The sequence below is a fragment of the Caretta caretta genome, chromosome 1 (genome assembly GCF_965140235.1).
Source record: "Caretta caretta isolate rCarCar2 chromosome 1, rCarCar1.hap1, whole genome shotgun sequence".
In the NCBI taxonomy this organism is placed as follows: Eukaryota; Metazoa; Chordata; order Testudines; family Cheloniidae; genus Caretta; species Caretta caretta.
The window spans coordinates 336,872,895-336,889,635 of record NC_134206.1 but is presented as its reverse complement, the minus strand read 5'-3'; the positions used below and the strand labels follow the sequence as shown (position 1 = coordinate 336,889,635).

At 41.7% G+C, this 16,741-nt stretch overlaps 1 protein-coding gene across 4 annotated transcripts in view; it reads left to right on the top strand.

The window, feature by feature from the left end:
• LOC125630489 (semaphorin-3D) overlaps positions 1–16,741 on the top strand; it is a 199,755-nt gene that overhangs the window by 91,554 nt on the left and 91,460 nt on the right. For all 4 annotated transcript variants that reach the window (XM_075124521.1, XM_075124522.1, XM_075124520.1 and 1 more), the window contains one exon: positions 5,367–5,527. In XM_075124521.1, the coding sequence (XP_074980622.1) occupies positions 5,367–5,527 (161 nt within the window). The remainder of the gene's footprint in view (positions 1–5,366; positions 5,528–16,741) is intronic.

Below are 16,741 nucleotides of genomic sequence, written 5' to 3'. Positions count from 1 at the left end.
TCCGTCCAAATTCTCCAGGCTCCCAGTCAAGTGTTCCAGTCATGAGACAACCCTTTCACTTCCCCTTAATAGCTGCCTGAGATGATTACTTAAGTTTTCTTGACAGTATTTGCTCATGAAGAAGGAATGACGTATTATCCTTTTGGGATGCTCATTGCAGAGAGATTTCCTTCCAATTAAGCAAATGAAAAAGGAAACCAGTGCCTCATTCCTCCCCTCTCAGATATGTTGGATTCCATTGCTATATATCTTAGCATGTTGACTGATTTTATGAGCTATGGCAATCAGAGCCAGGTGGGAGAGGACAGTAGCTGTCTATCGCTGGATACCCAGATTCAAATCCTGGTTTACTAGGATGCAGATAAAAATGAGGTCAGTGGTCTCATTTAGACACATCACACAATCTATCATTTTGAGTTTGTGCTCATGAGACTTGGGACTAAAAAAAAGAGGGGGCAACTGTTAAAATGTACCAGCCTACAGTCGTTCATTAAAATCTCCTGTTTCTTTAAAATTAATTCCAGCAAATTATCCATGGCTGATCTATGTAGCTGTGTGTTCCCATTGCTGTTACTCTCATCTCTCCTCCTTGAGCCCATCCATTGTCTGCTATACCCAACTCTTATGCATTGTTTTAATCTAGATTGCAAAGTCATTAGGGCAGGGATTTACATGTAGTATGGGCCAGACACCCTGGTCTCTGCTTTTATCCCAGAATGGTGTAGAGCTGATGGGGCGGGGAGGGGGAGGGCAGGAGGGAGGAGTGACTGGAGCATGATGCTCTCCAGCAATGCTCAGCTGCTGAACAGGGCCTTAGAGACCGCTGCTAGTTCAAGTTAGAGTAGCCTGAGGGAGTATTAAGTGGCTGTAACCCATTACTCTGTTGTGCACAGCGGCAGGGAATCTTATCCTATGTATTTTCACAGCATCCAGTACAATGGACCCCATTCTTGACTGGGACCTCTGGGCGCTACAGTAATACAAATAATATTAACAACAACTTTGGAAAGAATCTTGAACAACTTTTAATTCCCAGTGGACAGATGTCCACATCACACACACATAAAAAAAAAGAAAAAACGCACCATAAGTGGCACTGATTGGCTGCCTCCAGAGAGGCCAACAAATGAATGGATCATGGAGAATAAATCATCCCCTCAACCTCCATTGGCAGATCAGTATGGGTAAGCTAACTATGTGTGCTGTACCTGCTCAGTGGATAAATGGAGATATTCAGGCTACGCTGCCTTGTCTCCACTGGAAAATTTGGTACCCAGTTTCCAACAACTGCATTTTAGCCTGAGGAGCAGTCTGGACAGGGCTCAGGTGTTCATAGCATCATGCCATGAAAACCTGTGCAGCCCTAGCTCCTTTCTTGTGCTCTTGGTCTGACTAAGAGACAGCCCTTGTAAAATACTATTTATTTGCTAAACACCGGCAACATCCTTGGCTCTAAAAGATGCATGCAAAGACAGCCCTTGCCCGAAACAGCTTAGGCAGAACAATTGAATTAATATCCCATTTAAATTTAAGACTTTTCCAAATAGCACCAGATAAATCTCACCTAAGGGAACAGAAGCTTCAATACAGGGCAATTTGTCTGCAGCTTGTGCTGTAACAACATTCAATAATGAGCCAGACAATAATACCTGGACTTCATACATAACGATGACAAAGAGCCAGCTTATAACTATTGAAACAATATCCTCATTAGCAGATGAATAATGATAAAATATTTATTTTTTCTTCCCCAATACTGTTTTCCCAAGAAACTGGCTTAATCCTTGAGCAGTCTATAGTGTCTGCCATATCTCTGTTTGCGTGCAAGAGTCCTCTGGGGTATTCCGTTTATTTTGTTGAATGGGGACTTCCTGTTCATGAAAGCCCAATAACATTTTTCTTCGTGTGCTGGGCATATAAATCATGCTGGTTAGATAAAGGAGTGGGAGTAAGTCCACCTACCTTGAGAAGGAAGGAACCTTGATATTGTTCTGTTGATCCCTGGATTCATCTGTCTCTCCCAAAAGATGTGTGTGGTTTGGTTTAGGGAACCAGGCCATGCATGATTTCTGCATGTTTAAGTGTGTTCTCCCCAAATTAGTGCTCTCTTCCACAGCGTGAAGGGAAAACTGATCTAGCACTGCCGCATGCTGGACATGTAGTAAAAAGAAATCAAACTGGAAGAGGTGGGGCTATCTTAATAATCTGTGTTAGAATTAGAGGATGTGCTAAGAACAGAGGTGTTTATGGGGACTGTCAGGCAGAAGAATATCAGTAGATGAATTGGTTGGTCAACTTTAGCCCTGGTTTATGCTTGCTTTCCCGGTAAGAACCCTGAAAGAGGGTCCCTAGGCAGAAAGTCCTCCAGAGCTTTGTTGGGCTGGTTTCAGTCATAGTCTTTGCGCTCTTCTGTGTGCAAGTGTAATTCACTGATTGGCTTATGTTACATGTCCCCTTCTGTCACGGATCCACAGAGTCAGATGAAGCCCATGCTACTGAAGGGGTCTCTGGAATTCAAGCAGTGGAGACTCATGCTTTTAGCTTTGGAGGTTCCCCTGTTCAGTCTCCAGTGTTGGCCAAAGTGGATGTCTCACAAAAGCAACAGCTCAATTCAAGTATGGGCACTTGTTGCTCAGGTTAGACAACGCGAGTAGAGGGGCCTAGCAATGGCCTCACTTCCTCTGCTGATAGATCAGCAATGTGGGGCAAGCACACGCTGTCTCCTTTTCATGCGGGTACACTGGCTGTGCTCCTCCAAGGCTCCTGGAGGTAGGTAGCTAAATACCTTGAGGACCTGGGCCATTGTGCCTGGCTCAGGCACCATGCAAGCTTCCTTTAGCATTGGCTGGGCTGGTTTGTCTCCATACTGCCCCCTACTGCAAGACTGCGCCATAGTGCCATACCTGAGTCTCATATGTGTTGCTTAGATTGTTTCAAATGTTAATACTATGCTCCTGTACATCCCCAACCACCCGTATGGGTAGACAAGTGGCGAACTGAGACTTTTTATGCTGTGCAGTGTTGTAGCCATGTCAGTTCCAGGATATTAGAGACCAGATGGGTGAGGTAATAGCTTTTATTGGACCACCTTCTGTTAGTGAGAGAGACAGCTGTCAAGCTACACAGAGCTCTTCCTCAAGCCTGGGAAAGGTACTTAGTCTCTGTCTACACTTACAACGCAGCTGCAGCGCATTTGGTGAAGGCGCTCTATGCTGACAGGAGAGAGCTCTCTCGTCAGCGTAATAAAGCCACCTCCGCGAGCAGCAGAAGCTATGTTGGCGGGACAAACTCTCCTGCTGACATAGCGCCGTGCATACGAACGCTTATGTTGGTGTAACTTGTGTCACTTGGGGTGGAATATTCACACCCCTGAGCGAGATAAGTTTTCCCAACATAGGCAGTAGTGTAGACATAGCCTAGGAGTCACAGCTAAATACAAGAGGGAACAGATAGTTTAGCATAAGTAGTTAGCAGATATTCAAAGGTACCATTCAAGGTGAAGTGGCCCATTAGCCCCCCTGTAGTCATAGGACAAAAAGGGGGCTTAGTGAGGCTATGTCTACACAACAGCCTATATCGGCAAAACATACTCGCTCAGGCGTGTGAGTATTCCACCCCCCTGAGCGACATAAGTTACTCTGACAGAAGCGCTCGTATACACAGCGCTGTGTCTTCCGCGGTTCGTGGAGGTGGTTTTATTGTGCCGATGGGAGAGCTCTGCAGACGCTATATCAGTACAGCTGCGCCGCTGCTGCGCTGCACACACAGACATGGCCTGAGTTACAGATTGTTGTAATAAGCCACAAATCCAGGGTCTTTATTAAGACGATGATTTTTAGTGTCTAGCTTACGGATTTAAGCTCCCAGGCTCAAAGGACAGCTGCACAACACCTTCAAAGGACAAGCCTGGGAGATTAAATTCATAACTTTACGACAGGTTTCAGAGGAACAGCCGTGTTAGTCTGTATTCGCAAAAAGAAAAGGAGTACTTGTGTCACCTTAGAGACTAACCAATTTATTTGAGCATGAGCTTTCGTGAGCTACAGCTCACTTCATCAGATGTATACCGTGGAAACTGCAGCAGACTTTATATACACACAGAGAATATGAAACAATACCTCCTCCCACCCCACTGTCCTGCTGGTAATAGCTTATCTAAAGTGATCAACAGGTGGGCCATTTCCAGCACAAATCCAGGTTTTCTCACTCTCCACCCCCCCACACAAATTCACTCTCCTGCTGGTGCTAGCCCATCCAAAGTGACAACTCTTTACATAATCAAGTCGGGCTATTTCCTGCATAAATCCAGGTTTTCTCACATCCCCCCCCACCCCCATACACACACAAACTCACTCTCCTGCTGGTAATAGCTCATCTAAACTGACCACTCTCCAAGTTTAAATCCAAGTTAAACCAGAACATCTGGGGGGGGGGGGGGGTAGGAAAAAACAAGAGGAAACAGGCTACCTTTAACTTTACGAGACACTAAAAATCATGGTTTTAATAAAGATACTGGATTCATGGCTTATTACAACAATCTGTAACCCACTAGCCCCCCTTTTTGTCCTATGACTACAGGGGTGTTAATTGGCCCACTTCACCTTGAATGGTCCCTTACGAGATGTGCTAACTACTTATGCTAACCTATCTGTTTGAGCTTGTATCTAGCTGTGATCCTCTCCTTTCCCAGACCTGAGGAAGGGCTCTGTGTAACTTGAAAGTTTGTCTCTCTCACCAACAGAAGTTGGTCCAATAAAAGATATTCCCTCACCCACGTTGTCTCACTTTTTATGCTAACCTCTATCAATTTTATTATTACCTCAATCTCTCAGATCCTTCCGTTCCTAACTTATCTCTTTGGTTCACCTGTTACATCGTGTCTGATATTTCTCTGGGTCAGTGACTGTCTTTATTGTTACATTGTTTGTGTAGAGCTGAGCACATTGGGGTCCTCATCCTTGAGTGGGGTGAATAATCATAATGGTAATTAAAATACAGAATAATGTTAATAATATGGCCAGATTTTATAGCAGCAAGAAAAAGATGTAGCAAATTTCTTCCAAAGTTTTGCCTTTTCCCTGTTTCCAATTTCTTCCAAAAGTCTGATTCCTCAGAGACTTTTTAAAATATTTATTAACAAATTTTTACACATTAAAAATCAGTTGTGAAAGAATATAACCCAACTGAAAGCCAAAAAAAATCATGTTTGAGAATAACAATAACTGTATTTTGACTCCAGAAAGATATTCTGTCCGCTGCAGTTATTTCACCGGCAACCTCCATGGTGGTTGCATATATTTATAACAGACACCAATGAGTCATATGTAAACATTTTGATTATAAAGATTTTCTTCATTTTCCCACAGACTTGCTGCTTTCAAACAGCTGTATCCCATTCCTGGGCTCAGCGGAGGGGTTTGATTTTCGGACCCTGCTGCTAGATGAGGAGAGAGGCTGGCTGCTAATCGGAGCTAAAGACCACATCTTTCTGCTCAGCTTGGTTGATTTAAACAAAAATGTAAAAAAGGTCAGTTTGTTTTCTACACAGTTCATCTGATAAGTTTGTTTTCAGCCCCTTTCCCGGTCCTGTGTTTTTGTTTTTTTCTGTCTTCGCTGGCTAAATGGCAAATGCGCTAAGTGATGCGTCCTCGTAACCGGACTTAATAATCTCACCTCCCATTGTTACATGGTTTGCTTTTAATCAACGGAGGTTGTCAGTGTGTGTGACCCCTTGTAGCAATAAAGAAATGTATTAGGTCGGATACCTATAGAGGCTGTGCACTTCATGAAACCAAAATATCAACAAATGGCAAGGACACCTCTCAAAGTATTTGTTTCTTCTTCCCTTTAGCCTAATGGAGACATTTGCATGACAAAAATTTAAAAAACAAACAAATAGTGAGGTCATTTCTGTCCTTGCTTACTGATTTCATTGGGGTTATGGGTCTAACTAAGCATACAATATGTCCCATTAGTATGTTAGTCTGCTTTGTTTTAAATGGCACTCAACATTTTGAAGACAATTTAAATATTCTTAACTGTACTAATAGTGAGAATTATTTGGGTTACAAGGGACCTCTGTTGGGTGCTACCATACATAGCCCATGCCTCTACCCTGGGTAAAATTAATTTTGTTACTTCTAGACCAGTGATTCCCAAACTTGTTCTGCCGCTTGTGCAGGGAAAGCCCCTGGTGGGCTGGGGCGGTTTGTTTACCTGCCGCGTCCGCAGGTTCGGCTGATCGCAGCTCCCAGTGGCTGCGGTTTGCTGCTCCAGGCCAATGGGAGCTGCGGGAAGCGGTGCGGGCCGAGGGACGTCCTGGCCGCCTCTTCCAGCAGCTCCCATTAGCCTGGAGCAGCGAACCGTGGCCACTGGGAGCTGCGATCGACCGAACCTGCGGACGTGGCAGGTAAACAAATCGGCCCGACCCGGCCCAGCAGGGGTTTTCCTTGCATAAGCAGTGGAACAGTTTGGGAACCACTGTTCTAGACCATATCTAAGAGAAGGGTGTCAGTTTAACCCTCAATATTTCCAGTGGGGATGATGATTTGATGCTTTTTGCACATACCTTTGGCTCCTAGTGTATAAAAACCAAGTACTAGCACAAAAACTCTAACTAAAACTGCTTTTTGATGATCACATATATGTTTCTGATTGAAGAAAGTTAGATCCTCAGCTGTGTTTTATATTTTCTTTATATACAACAGGAGGCTTTAAAAGGTAAATTCTGCTGTGGGCTATACCAGTGTAACTCAGGGTGGGCCCGTCTGTCTGAAGGGAAGACATGAGAGCACTGTAGAAAAGAGTTTCTAATATCAAACTTCACAATCTGAATAGCTATTACTTATTCTTTTATTCCTATTTCTTTGTATGCTTTTCCGAATGATCATTTTCAATCGTAGAGCTCAATAGTATAGTCAGAATTGTGACAATGTACAAATGGCACCCATCCATCTCTTAGGCATAGTTATGGATAACAGAATTATTCCTGCTGCAGTTATTCCTACCATACACTTTCTTATCCCAGTTTTTGGCAACTGGGCAGTGGAAGAAGGGGAAATCACGTGTAAGGGAGGCAGATTTCTGTTTCTACAAGTCTTTACTTTAGCTAAACTCCCAATGATTTCAGTGGGAGTTTTGCTACTATAAGCACCACAGCATTCAGGCTGAAGTTACTGAGACAATTACTATGGAACCATATACTGCTATTTCTGTAGAAGTGCTTTCCAGAGTGTAAACTCACTTTATAATAGAACTAAAATTTACTTGTGATAACTCAAAATCAAATAAGTGAAAAACTGATTGATACTGTGATAATTTGAAATATGTAACTAATTAAAATGTGTAGATTTTAGTAGATCCTAACTTCACAGGAGGCTATGTGTGTAGATGTACCCCAGGATCAAACCCAGTTTTCACTCACAATTTTGCTATGGAGTTTCATTTAACTGTCTTGAGTTTTATCACAAGACAGCCACACAAGGTATATTTCGGCTGCTAAATGAGTGACCAAAGGTGCTGAGAACCTACTTATCCCATTAATTTCAATGGGAGGGGGAAGAACTTTTGTGTAGTGGACCATTTATTTAAATGCCTAAGTATGGATTTCAATGCCTAATTTTAGGTACTCAAGTTTTACAATATTGGCATCTATGTATCAGTCTGTCTGTCTTATCTGTTTAGTGCTGGCATCCATGACCATAATATACTTACACAATGATAGGGGGAGAGAGAGATTTCACGTACGTTGTAGCCTAAGGTTACTCTCCAGTATCAAATGCCAAAGGGTACTCTCCAGTAGCAAATAAGTGTCAGAATGTAGTGTTTGTCTGTGCTGTGTTTAGACTGACTGTGGTTTTGATTGGCTCTGTGCCACTCGGCTCAGCTGCAGCCTTTCCTTGTGTGAGGAAACCACACATGTTGGGACTACCAGGGTCTGAAGTGTCTCCTTTGTACTCTTTGAACTAAGAGTCTTCTGAAAAAAGGGTATTGTGCTATAGGTGTCCATTAGGGATAGAAGCAACATATCAGGATATTAAATTTCTTCCTGCAAATGGTACAATTACAAATGACTCTACAGAAGGATGATACAAGAATCCTGCTTAGAGGTTTGAGACGGGCACAAGAGGTTTGCAGTCAGACTGAAAGTTTGTATAACTAATGCCCAGGTTTTCATTCATCGGAGGGAAAAAGAGCATGAACAGTGTTTGAATTTTATAAACCTAGTGAATCTAGAGATGTGCATACAGGCTGTTACTCAGTTTTGGGGGATTCAGAAGAACAGTTTTCAGAGTAGCAGCCATGTTAGTCTGTGTCCACAAAAAGAAAAGGAGGACTTGTGGCACCTTAGGTTTGTTAGTCTCTAAGGTGCCACAAGTCCTCCTTTTCTTTTTTTAGAAGAACAGTTGTAACCCTGAATATCTAACTCTGAATATCCCCCTATTTTCTCTTAGAATGCCACTTTCTATACATTCACTTGACAAATTTACATTGTAGAGTCTGTTCAGATAAGTTACAGTATTTCCGGAATAGTATTTAAAGAAGCCTCAAAAGCAGGGGACCCTTCCCCCTTTTTTTAAAAAAATACCTTTTTACAACTTTCTGTTACAGCATAGTTAGTCACATATGTTGGAAAGAGACAGAGCAGCTATCCACTATGAAATTCTTGATGAGGAGTATTATTTTAATACTTTTTTTTAAAAAAAATATAGCTTCTGTATTCTGTCATATCACAGTTTCATCACCAATTAACAGATTTTTTTTCTTCAAGTACATGGTTTCTTTAATTGTTGTAGCTTTTAATCAGCTTATTCTAGGTAATTGTGGAGGTGATTGATAACTCCCGTCTATTAATGTGTCAACTGTGTTATGGTTGAAAAACTATCCCCTTTTCAGCACAGTCACGATCGCCCTGTAGAATGTAAAAGGAATGAATACCATTAAAATTATAGATCAATTAATTTAGGAATTTTTTAGATATTACTGTATAAGTCTATAGCACTTAATAGAATAGGATCACCTTTCTATAGCAGGGATAGAATTGTCTATGAAATTACATAGGACCTACAAACCTCAAGAGGGTTTTCTGTTAAATTCCATAGGGCTTTTCCATAAGAGAGCTCATAGGCATATGCCCTAATGTCTTTGTCCAAAGAACTTAAGACACTTGACAAATATTGCAAACTGCTTATAAAGAAGAGACCCTGTGACTCTTTTCAAACAAATAATAACCGCAAAATCAGCATAGAAGTAGACAGAAAAGAGCACCAGTGGATGTTTGTTACAGCATGTCACTCCTAGGTGGTATACTTGAAGAACAGTAGTTTGTAACCATTAGAGGGTGTAGTTTAAAAGAAAGGCAGTAGAAAGGATTTTGAAGAGAGCATGCTCCTCACAATGATGAAGAGATGAAAAGGAGTTTTGATAGGCATCTGGCTGGCTGAGTTCTTGCTGAAATGATTACTTCTATACCGATGGGATTCATTGCATTTATTGTATTGTTAGGGCACCTAGAGCCTTGGCTTATTATTTTAAATTTAAATGAATAAATAAAGAAAATAACTTCAGTCAACTGTACAAATGTTGGTGAAAATGCTGCACAGGAATTCCCATATTCCTCTGCATCTTATGTACTTACTGCCCTCAGCAGTGTAAGCAGGGTTACATGTTAGCGTGGTTATCACTGTGCGATCTACAGTGGGACCCACCCTTCTTTGCAGCAATAGGAATGCTATCAAGAGCTGACAAACTCCTGAAAAGCTGCCAACCTACAGGAGCTGTCAGTGCTAGAAAACACATCCACATATGGGCCAAACAGATAAACATGTCACATCCCCACGCTCTTCTTTGGAATGAGTTATTTTGACCTGCCACAGTGTGCACTGACATAAGGTCACAAATTGTTGTAGTTGAGGGCATCCTTAGCTTGCAGCTTGTTTTGTGGCAACACCATGTGAATGTTTGAGGGGTAGCATGTGGATTAACAGTCCTGTGATTTATCTCTTTTCACTTTTGGACAGACCCCATCCTCATATAGTAAAACAAACACTTGATAAGGGCCCCATTTTGCCACCCATTCTCAAGCAAAACTTCTATTTAAATCAGTGGGAGTTTTCCCTAAATCTGGACTGAATTAACAGGAATTTTAGCATAGCAGTAATGTGGGAGTGGGCCTGTATTAGGGCACTGAACCGTGGGGCTCATGCACACATGGAAGTGTGCCTGTTAAGGCCCTCAGACCAATTAGACTGGGAAATGTAGTTGCAGGTAAGGTGTCTTACAGGAAATTGGATACAGGGCTTCCTACCTCTTATGCAGAGGAGCAGACAATGGGGACCCAAGGTGAGGGAAGGGGCTCTCTGCACCAGTCAGGATGTAAGACCTGAAAAGAGCCACCTGCAAAGATCAGGAGCTACCTGGAGAGAAGCCTCAGCTGGGGTGGCCTGTGAAGTTCTAGAAGAAGTGCTGGAAGGGCTATGAAGCTAAGAGAAGCCCAGGGGGAGCAGTGGGACTGTTCTCGCCTGTGTTTGGTTTTGGTCTGCATGTCTGCTAGTAAAGAAAGCCCTGAGAAGAAAACTGGAGTCAAGCTGTTGTTTGGAGCTTGCTTTCATCTTCCCCCTGCTGCTGGACCAGCCCACCAGTTTACATGGCCCCAGATGCACAATGACAGTCGCCTCCTTGGTGGGTTTCTTCTCATGGAACTTGCTTCCCCGCATGTTGGAACACTTTCCTTAGTCCAAAATCACATGGAAACATACAGCCCAATGAACTGAGTGAAGAAATCGCTTCACCTTTCATTCAGACTCAGCCACATCTGTGGTGAAAGCCCCAGCAGCCTTTCAACAGGGCAGAGCAACACAACAGACCAGGACATCATGTAAAGAATACCTTATCTGACTGGAACAGCACAGGAATTTTAGTTAGAAGAGAAGGTATCTTTCTTTTCCTTTTGTAATGCTGCCATAAAATACAGTGCAAACATCCACTGCCATATTCATGTGTCACTGCTTGGCTTTTGGTGTAATGAATAGGTGGTATGCTTCCATCTGAAAGATCCTGCTCATCTTGGGCTTTGCTCAAATATGTGAGGGCGGAATTTGCATTCAAATGAAGAGGAGAGACTAATGTGAAAAGGGGTGGCATTTTCCCTAGCTATCATGTTGAGCGTAGTTTTCCCCTCATGACAAACGAACTGTGGGGTAATTTCTTCTCTCATTTACAGTGGGAGGGAAAAACAGAGTAACTCCATTGAAGTTAATGAAGTCTTTCCAGTTTTGCACTGGTGTCACTGAAATCAGCATCTGTGCTTTTTATATTTTCTTTCTAATTTTCATATATGCTTGTAATGTATCTTTAACCATTCATTTTACAAAAATAGAAATACTATTAAAAGATTATTTTCTTTTAATATAATTGATAGTTTAAATACAATCAAATCCTAAAGTGAAAATAGTTATATATTAAGACCTCACTATAGTGTTCAGATAGAAAAAAGATTTGAGGGTCCTGGTGGATAATCAGCTGAACAGGAGCTCCGAGTGCGACACTGTGGCCAGAAGTGCTAAGGACCTTAGATGCCTAGACAGGGAAATCCTGAGTAGGTTATCTTATCTCTGTATTTGGCAGTGGTGTGACGACTGCTGGAATATTGTGTCCAATTCTGATGTCCACAATTCAAAAAAGATGTCGATAAATTGGAGAGGGTTCAGAGAAGAGCCATGAAAATGATTTAAAGGATTAGAAAACATGCCTTATAGTGATAGACTTAAGGAGCTTGATCTATTTAGTTTAACAAAGAGAAGGTTAAGGGGTGACTGGATTAGTCTATAAGTACCTATATGAGGAATATATGTTTGATAATGGGCTCTTCAATGTAGCAGAGAAAGGTATAACACAAACCAGTGGGTGGAAGTTGAAGCTAGGCAAATTCAGACTGGAAATAAGGTGCAAATTTTTAACAGTGAGGGTAATTAACCATTGGAACAATTTACTAAGGAACATGGTAGATTCTCCATCACTGGCAATTTTTAAACCAAGACTTAATGTTTTTGTGGAAAATATGCTCTTGAATTTATTTGGGGAAAGTTCTTTGGCCTGTGTTACACAGGAGGTTAGACTAGATTCCTTCTTGAATTCCTCTCCAGCTTCCAGGCATATTTACATGGGTTGATTACATTGTGAATGTATGCAGTAATTGGGTAGCAATAAAATGCACTGGTTTGACAGCAGTGTAACTCCACTGACTTTGAGTTACTGCTGAATTATGCTGGGCAAGAGGAGAATCAGGTCCCCTTTTTGAGTAGCTTGCTTGCATATAGCGAACCATTTTTTCCTGTACCTGTTTTTCAGTCAGTAATAAAATACATGACTTTGAAAAGCCCTGTGAGACATAAGTCTGGGAATGTACATTTCAGGTATAGGAGTCAGACCATCAGGTATGTATGTGTCTGTTGAAAGTGTGGAGATGTGTGGCAGATGTACACTAAAGGAAAATTCAGAATATATGCCTAACATTTTAAGGAGCTGCAGCTATTCTTCTGGTTCATTTAAATCTTGATGCTTCAGTAAAATTCTTAAAAAAGAAAGAGTAATTATTTTAAAAAATTAATTATGGGACAAGATTTAGATAAGGAGTTTACTTTTTACCCTTCTTTGTTTAGTAATGGTCTAAAAAAATCTTAGCTTTGAGAGTGCAGCCAATACAATGGGATCCTGTTGTAAGAACTGATTTGGACAATCCTCCCTTAATATCGGTGTGTCTGAATGATCACTGTGTCCAAATCACTGAACAGTGAATATCTCAAAGTGGACACATGCATATAACAGATTTCATGTACCTATAGAGCAACTGTCATACAAACATGACATTAAAGCTGGCCTTACCTAGCATTCCCAAATACTGTAAATGTCTTTTCTTTCTGCTAAGCAATATGTAAAAAAGTGTGAAATTCTTTTGAACCTTTGAAAAAAATAGAAGAAATTACTTGGAATTTCTTTTTACCAACTGCCCCACTGATCAGTGAAAACAAATGACAAGCACCCCAGCACCAATACGACCTGATTTCTGGAAATTTAATGTGTAATCCATAGAGCTGAGTGACCACTACAAACAGAGTCATATGCCATAATGTTACAATTTTACATTTGGGGGCATTTTATTTTAGAGCAACATAAAACCTTCTATTGATGCTGCATGTTCTTTCTATCTTACTTAGTGATGGGGAAACTGAGGCACAGAGCAGTCGCTTGTATAAGGTCAAACAGTAATAATAGGGTACATTCTAGATCAGAGCTACATAAGACAAAATCATGAAACTATAAAGTCAGCTTTGACCTTTGGATCTTCATTATATATACTTTTCAAGAAAAATAAATGATTAAAAGAAAAAAAACCTTTTGAGTGGATGGATCACATCTTTAATACAGTTACATTCTTCACTGAAGTTAGGTAACCTACAATTTTCACAGATATTTAAGATACAGATGCTCTCCAGGCAATTTATAAGCTCTAATTGGTGGTATTTATGGAATGAAAACTAATTATTCTAAATCCAGAAATAATTATCTAGATTTGAAAAAAAATAATTCTGTAATACTTGTAGTGCAACCTCATAACAGATTTTAGCAGGGCATGCATGTAGCATTTGTCCATGTTCATTATCGTGAAAATGGTTTTGTTAATGAGCTTCCTTTTGCGGAATTCCAGGATAAAACGGTTTGGTCAGTAAGAGATTACAACACTTACATTTTGCATTGAATGCATAAGCTTAAATGCATCTTGCAGAATAAAGTAAGTTTTGCTTTGACCTTGTCAGTCCAAGCCATCCACAGATCGATAGATTTGTACATTTTAAGGTCAGAAGGGACCACTAGATTGGTCTGATTTTCTCGATAACATAGTGTGACCGGTTCTTCCAGGGTGCCACCTGGAACTGGGGTACCATTGAGCCCCCCTGACCCAACACCCTGGGCTCCCTCTTACACTGTACTGCTGTGACAAGCTGCAAAGCCCTCTCCAGCCTGCACTTTCACCAGCATACATACAGGTAGGGACGCACCCAGCTGCAGTTACATGCAGGCTCTTGGACCAGCCCCTGCATGGGAAGGCTACAGCTAGGGCAACTACCAGCTCCTCAGGCACGCACCCCCTCTGGAGTATAAACCCACAATTATCCCATCTTGCATTGCACGGGAATTGTACAGCGAAAGCTCATAACATTTGCCCCCTCCCTCAATGTGGAGAGGAATACGCAACAGCTTTTTGCCCCGAGTTATGATTCCCACACACTGGTTTAGATAAAGCAAAAATAAGTTTATTAACCATAAAAGATAGATTTAAGTGATTATAAGTGAAAGAAAACAGATCAAAACAGATTACCTAGCAAATAAACTAAAAATGCAAACTAAACTTAATATACTAACTAGATTGGATTTAAATAGCAGATTCTCACCCTAAGAGCTGATACAATCAAGCTGGAAATTCTTAAGGGGCAAGCTGCACTTGCTTACAGCTTGGAATCCCCAGGTGTTCCATTCACAGGCTAAAAATCCCTTTAGTCTGGGACCATCACTTCCCTCAGTTCATCTTTGTTCCTCAGGTGTTTTCAGGTGTGTTGTCATGATGTCATTTCCCCCTTTTTATATTTTCTTCCCACTTGCTGGAAAGCTCTTTTTGCTGTGACTTGGGTCAAACATTTCCCATTGTGTAGTTCTATCTCTGAGAGGTTTCTGTTGTACACAGTTCCTGGGGTAATCCTTGTGCTTGTGTGCATTTCCTCAATAAAACATTAAAATTGTTTGGCTTTTTTATTGTTGTATCTGAAAGGCTGCTTGTGGGTGTTCTCAACCTCACAACTTGTTTCAGTAACACAAACATAGCCCACTTCATAACGTCACATATTTGAGTCACATAATTGAGTCCTCAAGGAATCAATTCTGAAGGACTTAGAGGAGAGGAAAGTGATCAGGAACAGTCAGCATGGATTCACCAAGGGCAAGTCGTGCCTGACTAATCTAATTGCCTTCTATGACAAGATAACTGGCTCTGTGGATGAGGGGAAAGCGGTGGACGCATTGTTCCTTGACTTTAGCAAAGCTTTTGACACTTCTTGCCAGCAAGTTAAAGTAATATTGGCTGGATAAATGGACTATAAGGTGGATAGAAAGTTGGCTAGATTGTTGGGCTCAACGGGTAGTGATCCATGGCTCCATGTCTAGTTGGCAGCCGCCGGTATCAAGTGGAGTGCCCCAAGGATCGATCCTTGGGCCGGTTTTGTTCAATATCTTCATAAATGATCTGGAGGGTGGTGTGGATTGCACCCTCAGCAAGTTTGCAGATGACACTAAACTGGGAGGAGAGGTAGATACGCTGGAGGGTAGGGATAGGATACAGAGGACCCTAGACAAATTAGAGGATTGGGCCAAAAGAAATCTGATGAGGTTCAACAAGGACAAGTGCAGAGTCCTGCACTTAGGACGGAAGAATCCCATGTACCGCTACAGACTAGGGACCGAATGGCTTGGCAGCAGTTCTGCAGAAAAGGACCTAGGGGTTACAGTGGACGAGAAGCTGGATATGAGTTCACAGTGTGCCAAGAAGGCCAATGGCATTTTGTGATGTATATGTAGGGGCATTGCAAACAGATTGAGGGACGTGATCGTTCCCCTCTATTCAATATTCGTGAGGCCTCATCTGGAGTACTGTGTCCAGTTTTGGGCCCCACACTACAAGAAGGATGTGGAAAAATTGGAAAATGTCCAGCGGAGGGCAACAAAAATGATTAGGGGACTGGAACACATGACTTACGAGGAGAGGCTGAGGGAACTGGGATTGTTTAGTCTGCGGAAGAGAAGAATGAGGGGGGATTTGATAGCTGCTTTCAACTACCTGAAAGGGGGTTCCAAAGAGAATGGCTCTAGACTGTTCTCAGTGGTAGCAGATGACAGAACAAGGAGTAATAGTCTCAAGTTGCAGTGGGGGAGGTTTAGGTTGGATATTAGGAAAAACTTTTTCACTAGGAGGGTGGTGAAACACTGGAATGCGTTACCTAGGGAGGTGGTGGAATCTCCTTCCTTTGAGGTTTTTAAGGTCAGGCTTGACAAAGCCCTGGCTGGGATGATTTAGTTGGGGATTGGTCCTGCTTTGAGCAGGGTGTTGGACTAGATGACCTTCTGAGGTCCCTTCCAACCCTAATATTCTATGATATGACGATAATACATACAATACAATGAGATATTAATATCTAGCAGATCAAGACTTTTAGAATAATACGTCGCGAGGCATACTTCGTACAAAACATATCCTAATTACATGACAGTCGTGATTATTGGGGTGCCAGGGTGTCACACATAGGTCATAACGTTTTGTCCATTTACTTCTATATTAAGCCCAATAAGTTTTGTTGACTAAAGCATATCTTCCAGAAAGGCATCCAATCTTAAGTCTATAGCTAGGATCTTGGAAACGCTTATGCAGGTAACAGAGTAACAGCCGTGTTAGTCTGTATTCGGAAAAAGAAAAGGAGTACTTGTGGCACCTTAGAGACTAACCAATTTATTTGAGCATGAGCTTTCGTGAGCTACAGCTCACTTCTGTAGCTCACGAAAGCTCATGCTCAAATAAATTGGTTAGTCTCTAAGGTGCCACAAGTACTCCTTTTCTTTATGCAGGTAAATAGCTTGATGCACATGAGAAGTCAATGGGACTATTGACATAACTAAAGTTACTTATGAGGGCCAGTGT